Source organism: Sinohyriopsis cumingii, chromosome 7, assembly GCF_028554795.1.
Source record: "Sinohyriopsis cumingii isolate HCF-2022 chromosome 7, ASM2855479v2, whole genome shotgun sequence".
In the NCBI taxonomy this organism is placed as follows: Eukaryota; Metazoa; Mollusca; class Bivalvia; order Unionida; family Unionidae; genus Sinohyriopsis; species Sinohyriopsis cumingii.
Window position 1 is genome coordinate 34,688,036 of NC_142967.1, and position 12,339 is coordinate 34,700,374.

At 35.8% G+C, this 12,339-nt stretch overlaps 1 protein-coding gene across 1 annotated transcript in view; it reads right to left on the bottom strand.

The window, feature by feature from the left end:
- LOC149795008 (uncharacterized) overlaps positions 1–12,339 on the bottom strand; it is a 69,714-nt gene that overhangs the window by 26,211 nt on the left and 31,164 nt on the right. The window contains exon 6 of the mRNA XM_089964675.1: positions 2,425–2,496. Within this exon, the coding sequence (XP_089820801.1) occupies positions 2,425–2,496 (72 nt within the window). The remainder of the gene's footprint in view (positions 1–2,424; positions 2,497–12,339) is intronic.

Sequence of the window (12,339 nt, forward strand, 5' to 3'; positions counted from 1 at the left end):
TTTAGTGTATGATGAAATGGGACATTAGATAATTTAGTGTATGATGATACGGGACCTTAGATCATTTATTGTATGATGAAATGGGACCTTAGATCATTTAGTGCATGATCAAATGGGACCTTAGATCATTTAGTGTATGATCAAATGGTTGCCTTAGATCATTTAGTATATGATCATAAGGTGCCTTTCGATCATTTAGTGTATGATGAAAAGGGGACCTTAGATCATTTTATTGTATGATGAAATTGGACCTAAGATCATTTAGTGTATGATGAAATGGGACCTTAGATCATTTAGTGTATGATGAAATGGGACCTTAGATCATTTATTGTATGATCAAATGCGACCTTAGATCATTTAGTGTATGATCAAATGGGACCTTAGATCATTTAGTAAATGATGAAATGGGACCTTAGATCATTTAATGTATGATCAAATGGGGCCATAGATCATTTAGTGTATAATCAAATGGGATCTTAAATCATATCATTTAGTGTATGATGAAATGGGATATTAGATAATTTAGTGTATCATGAAATGGGACCTTAGATCATTTACTGTATGATGAAATGGGACTTTAGATCATTTAGTGCATGATCAAATGGGACCTTAGATCATTTAGTGTATGATCAAATGGTTGCCTTAGATCATTTAGTGTATGATCATAAGGGGCCTTTTGATCATTTAGTGTATGATGAAATGGGACCTTCGATCAATTATTGTATGATGAAATGGGACCTTAGATCATTTAGTGTATGATGAAATGGAACCTTAGATCATATCATTTAGTGTATGATGAAATGGGACATTAGATAATTTAGTGTATGATGATACGGGACCTTAGATCATTTATTGTATGATGAAATGGGACCTTAGATCATTTAGTGCATGATCAAATGGGACCTTAGATCATTTAGTGTATGATCAAATGGTTGCCTTAGATCATTTAGTGTATGATCATAAGGGGCCTTTCGATCATTTAGTGTATGATGAAAAGGGGACCTTAGATCAGTTAGTGTATGATGAAATGGGACCTTAGATCATTTTATTGTATGATGAAATTGGACCTTAGATCATTTAGTGTATGATGAAATGGGACCTTAGATCATTTAGTGTATGATGAAATGGGACCTTCGATCAATTATTGTATGATGAAATTGGACCTTAGATCATTTAGTGTATGATGAAATGGGACCTTAGATCATTTAGTGTATGATGAAATGGGACCTTAGCTCATTTACTGTATGATGAAATGGGACTTTAGATCATTTAGTGCGTGATCAAATGGGACCTTAGATCATTTAGTGTATGATCAAATGGTTGCGTTAGATCATTTAGTGTATGATCATAAGGGGCCTTTCAATCATTTAGTGTATGATGAAATGGGACCTTAGATCATTTAGTGTATGATGAAATGGGACCTTAGATCATTCAGTGTATGATGAAATGGGACCTTAGATCATTTATTGCATGATGAAATGGGACCTTAGATGATTTAGTGTATGATGAAATTGGACCTTAGATCAGTTATTGTATGATCAAATGGGACCTTAGATCATTTAGTGTATGATCAAATGGGCCTTAGATCATTTAGTGTATGATCAAATGGGACCTTAGATCATTTAGTTATGATGAAATGGGACCTTAGATCATTTAGTGTATGATGAAATGGGACCTTAGATCCTTTAGTGTATGATCAAATGGGGCCTTAGATCATTTAGTGTATGATCATAAGGGGCCTTTCAATCATTTAGTGTATGATGAAATGGGACCTTATATCATTTAGTGTATGATGAAATGGGATCTAAGATCATTTAGTGCATGATCAAATGGGACCTAAGATCATGTAGTGTATAATCAAATGGGGCCTTTCGATCATTTAGTGAATGATGATTATTTGTATAAATCTGAAAGACCTTAAAGACCAGAGACTTTCTGTCAAATTCTATTGAGTGTTTTGTTTATATGAGGTCATTTAAAATTTTGTTTTTGTTTCTCTTCAGCATTGTTGGAATCATTTTTGGGTGAACTGACATAATTTGTACAAAATTGGCAAGATCTTTATATCAAGATTTTTTGTGTAACAAAATGTATCCATGTTCTTTTATTTAGGATTTTCTTGACATTAAAAAAGGACTTTTATGAAGAACAAACATAAAATAATAGGTTATGATTGCCTGCTGAATACAGACATTTCAAGACACAGAACCATGGTGTATGGGTGGAGGAGGCAATGTGGTAAATTTATTTTGGCAACGAAGACTGTTGCACCACATAACCTTCTTTGGCTAGGGAGAAACTTAATGTACCTTGTCTCTGTTAATTTGCAATTACAATGTCATAGCTAGACATCTGTCCTACTGGAGCTACATTTGCAGATGAGATTTTGTGTTAAATATGGGATATGAATTTCAGTAAACGTACCATGCGACATAAACTGCCCGCTGACTCAGTAACAGGATGGTGTCCATTTCCTGCCGGTCTGGGTCTCCAGTTCTGAAACAGAGTAAAACAGAATTAGAATTTTACTTGGAGAATTCTGCATAACAGGAGGCAAAAATCTTCATTTAGGCCTGTACTAAACACGCTGTAGCTGAGAGTCATTACCAAATGTTGCTGCAGTGTATTCATTACCAGATGTTGCTGCAGTGTATTCATTACCAAATGCTGCTGTAGTGTATTCATTACTAAACTGTGCTGCAGTGGATTCATTTCCAAATATTGCTGTAGAGTACTCATTACCAAATGTTGATGCAGTAACTTGTTACCAAATGCTGATGTAGTGTATTCATTACCAAATTACGTTTACTACAACATGAACCTCATATTGCTACAATATCTACAGTGTGACAGTTTATAGTGATGTCTTGCACTGGGGCATCATGCTACAGACATGTTGCATCATGTCCCAACCAATCTCATTATCCTGACACCAAGCTGACCCATCCTTAACACTAAACTCTTAATGCTGAGCACCAAGCAAGACAGCTGCTAGTATCATTTTTACCAAGTCTTTGATATGACTTGGCTGGAGTTTGAACCCGTGACCTCCTGCATCCAAGGTGGACACTCTAACCACTAGGCCATTGGTGCAGTCACACTTATGAATAGGTGCATCAGGTAACATGATGGGTTACATGATATCTTGTGTGTATAAGGCTGAAAGCTGAGTGGAGGCAAGAAGCCAAGAGAACCATGAGGATGTCAAGATAGTAACGAGGATATCCATGACTCCAAATGGGGGCAACTAATGTATCTTGTGCACATAGGCAAGTCTCAGAGCCTGGAAATATTTATTGGGCAGGACTGATTTTTGTTTTATGAAATTTTTCAACACATGGTAGGCTATACATGATGGCTAATATATTTCATGGCGGAAGATATTGGGAAGAACCAATGACCCACAGGAAGCTACAGGCAAGCTTTCTCACATACCCATGTTGGTTTAGATGAGACTAAATCTCATGTGGACCAAGGTGAGATGCCAGTTATTTGTAAAGGTGAATGCATTAGATCACTCAGCTACCCAGGACCCTAAATTTATCAGGCATGAAAAGCAGCGCATGAGCAGCAAGATAAGAAAATTCACAACTAAAGCTGTAAATATTCATTTATGCATGCCCCCATACATGTCACAGTATATTTATATGATTCATACCTCCTTACATGTTACAGTATATTTATATAATTCACACTCCTGTACATGTCACAGTATATTTATATAATTCATACCCCCTTACATGTCACAGTATATTTATATAATTCATACCCCTTACATGTCACAGTATATTTATATAATTCATATCCCCTTACATGTCACAGTATCTTTATATAGTTCATACCCCTTACATGTCACAGTATATTCATATAATTCATATCCCTTTACATGTCACAGTAAATTTATATCATTCATACCCCCGTAAATGTCACAGTATATTTAAATTATCCATAACCCCTTACATGTCACAGCATATTTATATGACCCATACTCCCTTAAATGTCACAGTATAGTATATTTAAATGATCCATATCCCCTTACATGTCACAGTATATTGATATGATTCATACTCCCTTACATGCCATAGCATATTTGTATTATCCATACCCTTTTAAATGTCACAGTATATTTATATGAGTCATACTCTCTTACGTGCCATAGCATATTGATATGATCCATACCCCTTTACATGTCATAGTATATTTATATTATTCATATTTGCTCCAGACTTGCGTCGAGCATTAATTGCTGATCACCAATCTTCTGCCTCAGTACCCATAACTGGACATCATGGATACACTCTCGCTCTAAGCACTGGCATCTCATCGACTACATCATTATCAGGAAGAGAGAAAGGCAGGATGATCGTGTGACCAAGTCCTTGTGCAGTGCTGACTGCTGGACAGACCACTGCCTCATCATCACCAAGCTCAACATCTGCATTCAGCCCAAAAGATGCCCACAGGGAAAGAAGGCTCCTAAATGACTAAACATCATCAACCTGAAATGCACCAGTATCAAACAGTCTCTCGTGGATGCCTTGGAAGAACATCTGAAATCCACCCCTCTGGACAATCAGAATGTGGAGACTGACTGGGAGGCATTCAGAGAGCTGGTCTACAGCACACCTTCAGAAATCCTAGGACCCTCAACCAGAAAGCACCAAGACTGGTTTGATGAGAACTGTGAAGAGATCAAGCAGATCCTGGATGGGAAACACTGTCTTCATCGAAACTACCTCAAAAACCCCATGTCCACCTCCAGGAAAAATGCATACAACAATATATGCAGAAATGTACAGCAGAAACTCCATCAGATGTGAGAAAAATTGCTGAGCAACAAAGCTGATGAGATCCAGTGCTATGCAGACAGGCATGACATGAAGAACTTCTACAATGCCCTGAAAGAAGTGTATGGACCTACATCCTCTGGATCATCCCCCCTTCTCAGTGCAGTCAGGAACACACTAATTACTGACAAAGTGAAGATTCTTCAACAATGGGCTGAACACTTTGACAGTGTCCTGAATCACCCTTCGTTCATCAATGATGAAGCCATCAGTCGTCTCCCCTAACTACCCATTAACGAAGCACTGGATGACCCTCCAACATTGCTTGAGACACAGAAAGTGATACATCTGCTCTCCAGTGGCAAAGTGACAAACGAACAAATGAATGACCCCCTTACATGTCACAGTATATTTATATGATTCATACTCCCTTACATGCCATAGCATATTTGTATTATCCATACCCTTTTAAATGTCACAGTATATTTATATGAGTCATACTCCCTTACATGCCATAGCATATTGATATGATCCATACCCCCTTACATGTCACAGTATATTTATATGAGTCATACTCCCTTACATGCCATAGCATATTGATATGATCCATACCCCCTTACATGTCACAGTATATTTATATGAGTCATACTCCCTTACATGCCATAGCATATTGATATGATCCATACCCCCTTACATGTCACAGTATATTTATATGAGTTATACTCCCTTACATGCCATAGCATATTGATATGATCCATACCCCTTTACATGTTACAGTATATTTATATGAGTTATACTCCCTTACATGCCATAGCATATTGATATGATCCATACCCCTTTACATGTCACAGTATATTTATATGATTCATACCCTATTGCTCTGTAACTGATTTAACTAGTTGCAAGTTTTAAAAAAGGTGGTTAGTTGGTATTTTTTCCAACTAAAATAGTATAGATTTTTTTAGTAAAATACAAAGTGGAGCAACACAAGTCATTCACTTCTCAAACCCCTCTCGGATAACAAAAATTCTGTGTTGCCCTTAGTAATTAAAATCTATGACTACATATCAGATAACATCTACTGTTGATGATGATGAAGTTTGCTGTTCTCAAATGTTTTTATTTATGTATTTTTGGCAATATCTGTTACATTCCTATTAATGTGCCCCATTGTTGGAAATGAAAATTCTGCATAGTTAAATCTACCATATATAGGTCATCTGCAGACTTCACAGACCCAGATCTACAGCATGACATGTCAAGAGATATGGGTCTATGCAGCTTGTTAGTAGTAATCAATAGAACAAACAAACAGATTCTGATCTGCTGGTGCCTTATGCAATGAGGTTCTATTTTGTTTGCAATATACAAGGTAGTTAGTGTTTCTCATATTTGAGCTGTTGCAAGCATAACTCTCCTTATGAAAAATCCCATTTACAGTGGTCCCTTAATGTAAAACCCCTCAATATAGCACTTCTCTTCTTATAGTATGGGCATAGTCATGAATGCCATTTACAGTGGTCTCTTACTATAAACCATCAGTACAGCACTTCCCTTCTTATAGTGTGGGTGTGGTCATGGATCCCATTTACAGTAGTCCCTTACTATAAAACTCCTCAGAATACCACCAATCTATTCTTAGTGAAGATCTGACAGTGACCGCTTAGGGGTCATATTCTGGTGACTTTTGAGTTATCCAACAGAAATGCAGCTTTCAGAAGTTTGAAAGTGAATCAAATCAAAAGGAACACACTCATTCTCTTCAGCTATACTGTTCAGTCTCCCAAAGGCAAAGATATAAGCTTTCATCTGATTGGCTCATAAAATTAGTGATTATGGTAATAACATGTCACCAGAACATGACCCCCAAGCGGTTGCTGTCAAATCTTCAAGTAGGAATGTGGAGATCTGATTTTAATCAGACGAGTATACCAGTGAACTTCTTATAGTGTAGGTGTGGTCATTGGTCCCATTTACAGTGGTCCCCGACCGCTCCGGTGGCCTAGTGGTTAGAGCATCCGCCTCGGATGCGGGAGGTCGTGGGTTCGATCCCCGGCCGAGTCATACCAAAGACTTACAAAAATGGTACTAACAGCTGCCTTGCTTGGCGCTCAGCATTAAGAGGTTAGTGTTAGGACTGGTCGGCCCGGTGTCAGGATAATGTGACTGGGTGGGACATCATGCTACATGTCTGCGGCATGATGCCCCAGTGCTAGACATCACTATAAACTGCCACATTGCAGACATCATAGCAATATGACTGAAAAATTGTTAAAGCTGCGTTAAAAATCAAAATCACATCACATCACAGTGGTCCCTTACATCAAAACTACTCAGTATACCACCAATGTATTTCCTATAGCATAGGTATAGTTATGAATCTGATTTACACTGGTCCCTTACTTTTAAAGACCCCCAGAATACCACTGACCTTAATACTGAGCAGGTATGATTATGGATCTCATTTACAGTGTCCCTTAGTATAAAGTCCCTCAATAACCCACTTCCCTCTTATAGGGTGGATGTTGTCATAGATCCCATTTACATTGGTCCTTTACTATAAAACTCTCATTATACCACTGTCCTTATTAAAATGTGAGCATGGTTATGGATTCCATTTAGTTCTCTGAATCTTGTTTTATCATTGCTAATTTAATTATTTCATTTAATTATTGGTGGGGGGGGGCTAGTAAGAATCAATATTGTTCTCATTTGGCATCATTAAATACCCCATATTAATGTTTGTATACAATTATAGGACATACTCATTTTAGAACATCCTTCATTGTAAGGGTCCATTGCTTATAACACAGATCACTTTACAGCTGTAATGAACAGCATTGCAGAGAAAGCAATGTAGATGATGAATGTATAAATTTAAATATTTTTTTATTATCTTTCACTATTATTGATATTAATTTTAATAAAGTAAATTAAAATAAAAACTCTCATCATACTATCATCTTTTTATTTATGTAAAATGCTTGAAATGGTTTATTTTATTCTACTGACTGATTCCACTGACAACAGATACAGACTGTGTTGTTTGACCTTTAGATCTTCTGTGAAAATCATGTGTTAATTAGTTGTAATTTGTCACAGATCTTTCAAAACTTAATCAATTTATCTCACTGTCTTTTTACATGTATAATATTTAAATAATATTAATAATTTTTGCCACCACATCAGAGTAATGAATAAATATGAGTAACACAAGTCATAAATCTGAATCATGAATAAATATGAGTAACACAAGTCACATAAATCTGAATCATGAATAAATATGAGTAACACAAGTCACATAAATCTGAATCATAAATAAATATGAGTAACACAAGTCACATAAATCTGAAACATGAATAAATATGAGTAACACAAGTCACATAAATCTGAATCATCAATAAATATGAGTAACACAAGTCACATAAATCTGAATCATGAATAAATATGAGTAACACAAGTCACATAAATCTGAATCATAAATAAATATGAGTAACACAAGTCACATAAATCTGAATCATGAATAAATATGAGTAATACAAGTCACATAAATCTGAATCATAAATAAATATGAGTAACACAAGTCACATAAATCTGAATCATGAATAAATATGAGTAATACAAGTCACATTAATCTGAATCATGAATAAATATGAGTAACACAAGTCACATAAGCTTTCACAGAGGCGAGCTTTATCGGCAGTAACTTTGTAGAGGTGAGGTAAATTATTTCTCTTTGATAACTGTAGCTTCATATCTTATACAGTAAACTAAAATCAGATTACTGTACTAAATAATCCATATCAATATTTGTCCTTCACAAGATGAAAAACAAGACTAGTATTACCTCCCTTTGCTCTCTCTCTCTCTCTCTCTCTCTCTCTCTCTCTCTCTATATATATATATATATATATATATATATATATATATATATACACACACAGCTAAGCTCAAATTACTAGACAAGTTAAAAATAAGACTAAATTACCTCCCATTGATATTTGCAGCTACATCATTTTTGGAGGGTTAATTAAAATCAGATTAAAAGTTAACAGTACAAGTAAATAATCTCCCTTTGATAAGTGTAACATTGTATTTCTAGGATAATCTAAAATCAGAGTACTGTACTAAATAATCTATACCAACGTATGTCTTTACAAGATGAATTCACAAAAAGACAAAATTATCTCTCTTTGATATCTGACTATTACAATTTGGAATTTATATTAACATTCCCTGTTCTGTGCTGATGAAGCAAAATTTGGTACACCTGTGGTAAGGATATAAGGTTTTATTACAGTAATCCTCAAGATCGATGCAAGCAAGAGATGTACATGGTGTCTTAACTGTTCACAAACAATTTTTACCAAAGAAACTTGCAGACAAATTAATAAACAGATGCTATAACTTTTATGATTAGTTTCCAATAGCAATAAATAATAAAAAACGAATGAACAAAAAATCCAGTCAACCGAATCCATTCATTTGATACCAGGCCACAATGTGAGTCACTCAACAAAGTATTCAGCCTTTGTAACGAGTAACCTAAGATCTAAGTTTCATTTTTCCTGACAGAAAATAAATCAAACAGTATAATCAGAATGTCATCCTGCCACTACCCAATTAAAAAAATTCATTTCTGTATTGTGTACTTTACCTTGTAAATATTCTGTATAGTCTTACAAGGTGACTGTTGAAGTTACAAATATTGCTTTGAAAGCAATACACAATAGATAAGTAAGATGTTAGGTCTAATGGCTCAGCATAAGTTAGAAGATGGAGTCAGTTGCTGAATCCGATGAAGGGATCCTGTCTAGTGGCACTGAGGTGGACTATCTTTGTACACTGCAAATTTCATGCACAAAGCTGTTGACCCTGATCTATTATGCAATGGCACAGCTAGGCATACACACAGATACACGCATGTCATTCAGTAACACAGTCAGGGATACAAACAGATACATGCGTGTCATTCAGTAACACAGCCAGGGATACAAACAGATACATGCATTCATTCAGTAACACAGCTAAGCGTACAAACAGATACATGCATGTCATTCAGTGGCATAACTAGGTATACACACAGATACACACATCATTTAGTGACATAGGCATACATACAGATACACGCATGCCACTCAGAAAATTCAAGATAGCATGTTTCAAATTTCAAAGATTAACCCTTCCCCAGCCCCTATGACAGCGTGTGCATCAAAAAAGTTGCATAGCTACACCCCTTTTATGTAAAGGCAGGTTTGGGTCTAGCTTGTGTCAGTTGAGTGGGTATCACTTAGTTACACCACTAGTTCTGGACCTAGCTTTTGAGAGGTGGACAGCACATAGCTACAACTCAGTTATGTAATAACAGGTCAAGATCTGCTGGTAGCTTTTAATATTAAATGGGACATCACCTAGCTACACCACAGTTATGTAATAGCAAGTCTGGGTATAAACTTTTAACTGTAAGTAGAACATCACTTGACTCTAACCTGGTTATGTAATGGCATGTCTGAATCTAGTGTTTGATTGATTGTCAAGTGGACAATTCTTAGCTACACCTGTAATTGTTAACTGCAGGTCTGGGTCAAGTTCTGACAGGTGCACATCACTTAGCTTCACACCTATTTGTATAATGGTAGGTCTGGGTCTAGCCTTCAACATTCAGGTGCACATCACTTAGCTACACCCTTATTTGTTTAATGGTAGATCTGGGTCTAGCTTTTGACATTCAGGTGGACATCACTTAGCTACACCCCTATTTGTTTAATGGTAGGTCTGGGTCTAGCCTTCAATATTCAGGTGGACATCACATAGCTACACCCTTATTTGTTTAGTGGTAGATCTGGGTCTAGCTTTTAACATTCAGGTGGACATCACTTAGCGATACCCTTATTTGTTTAACTGCAGGTCTGGGTCAAGTTTTGGTATTCAGGTGGACACCACTTAGCTACACCCCTATTTGTTTAATGGTAAGTTTGGGTCTATCTTTTAATAGTCAAATGGACATCACTTAATTACACTGTAGGTCTGGACTAGCTTTTGACAGATGAACATCACTTAGCTACACTACTGTTATACAATGGTGGATTTGGTTCTACATATTTTAGTCAGGCAGACACCATCACCCAACATAATACGTTAGTAAAATCTTGTTACAAAAATTTAAGTTTAATTTAATGAACTTCATTGCTGGAACTACTGCTAGGAGACCAGCAGAAAAATACATTGTAGGTACACAATGAATTCATTTATTTTCATGTGTACCAACTATAGTAATTGATCTATTAAAGACAGATCCCTTAGTTGTTCCCATACAATGATTGTTCTTTGTTGTGGATTGAGGAAGGTGTCCTTTTTGCTGTTCTTGCAAAAACACTGGTTCTTGAGGCTTGAGGAAAATGACCTTAGTTGTTCCCAAAAAAAGATTATTCTTTGTTGTGGACTGAGGAAGGTGTTCTTAGTTGTTCCCACAAAAAGATTATTATTTGTTGTTTGTTGGGTCTTAAAATTTTTTGTCTGTAGCAACCAAAAAATCACTGAAAATTGAAAGCCATGATCAATCATGACCTTAGAGTAACAGAGGAGGAAAAGACATTGTGATGGATGTTGCTAGGATCTGAATGATAGGAACAAGCTTAAACCTATTTCAATAATAAAAAGTTGTATTTTTCACATATATTTTTTACTCTTTAATCATGTTTTCTCTAAAAATTTATTGTAGTTTATGTGACTGATCAGCAAGTATGACATCAAAATTTGGAGTATGTCTTCAGTCACAGTCTTAATGTATTAATTAATCTGAGGTCAGGGCTTGGAAATATTGACCAAATGGATATTACTGGTAATGAAGTAAGAACTTGGAAAAATTGACTTTTGGATATTAAAGAGGTCAGGGCATGGGCATATAAACACAGTGGATATTCAAGAGGTAAGAACTTGGAAATATTCCCCCCCCCTCATTATTATTGAGGTAAGAACTTGGAAATATTGACCTTTGGATATTAAAGAGGTCAGGGCATGGAAATATTGACCTTTGGATATTAAAGAGATCTGGGCATGGAAATACTGACCTTTGGATATTAAAGAGGTCAGGGCATGGAAATATAAACCCAGTGGATATTCAAGAGGTCAGAACTTGGAAATATTGACCCGCTGGTAATTAATGAAGTAAGAACTTGGAAATATTGACCAACTGGTTATTAATGTAGTAAGAACTTGGAAATATTGACCTTTTGGATAATTAAGAGGCCAAAATATGGATAAACCCAGTGAATATTAAACACACATTAGCTTATCTTTTTTCTTTCATGCAAGTCATGCTTTTACTGATTTTCTTATTCTCTGACATGTTTTAGGCTGAAGGTGTGCCAAATAAATAAATAACAAATTATTTAAAAAAGGGAGATCAGTTTTGTCATTTTTATTTGCATTAATGTACATTTTACCTTATTTACAAACATGAAGATAGAGACTCTCCAGAATAAAATGTTGGCTTAACTTCTAGTGGGCTTGGTCCACTCTAAAAAAGGGTATTGTACTGCATGTAATTATG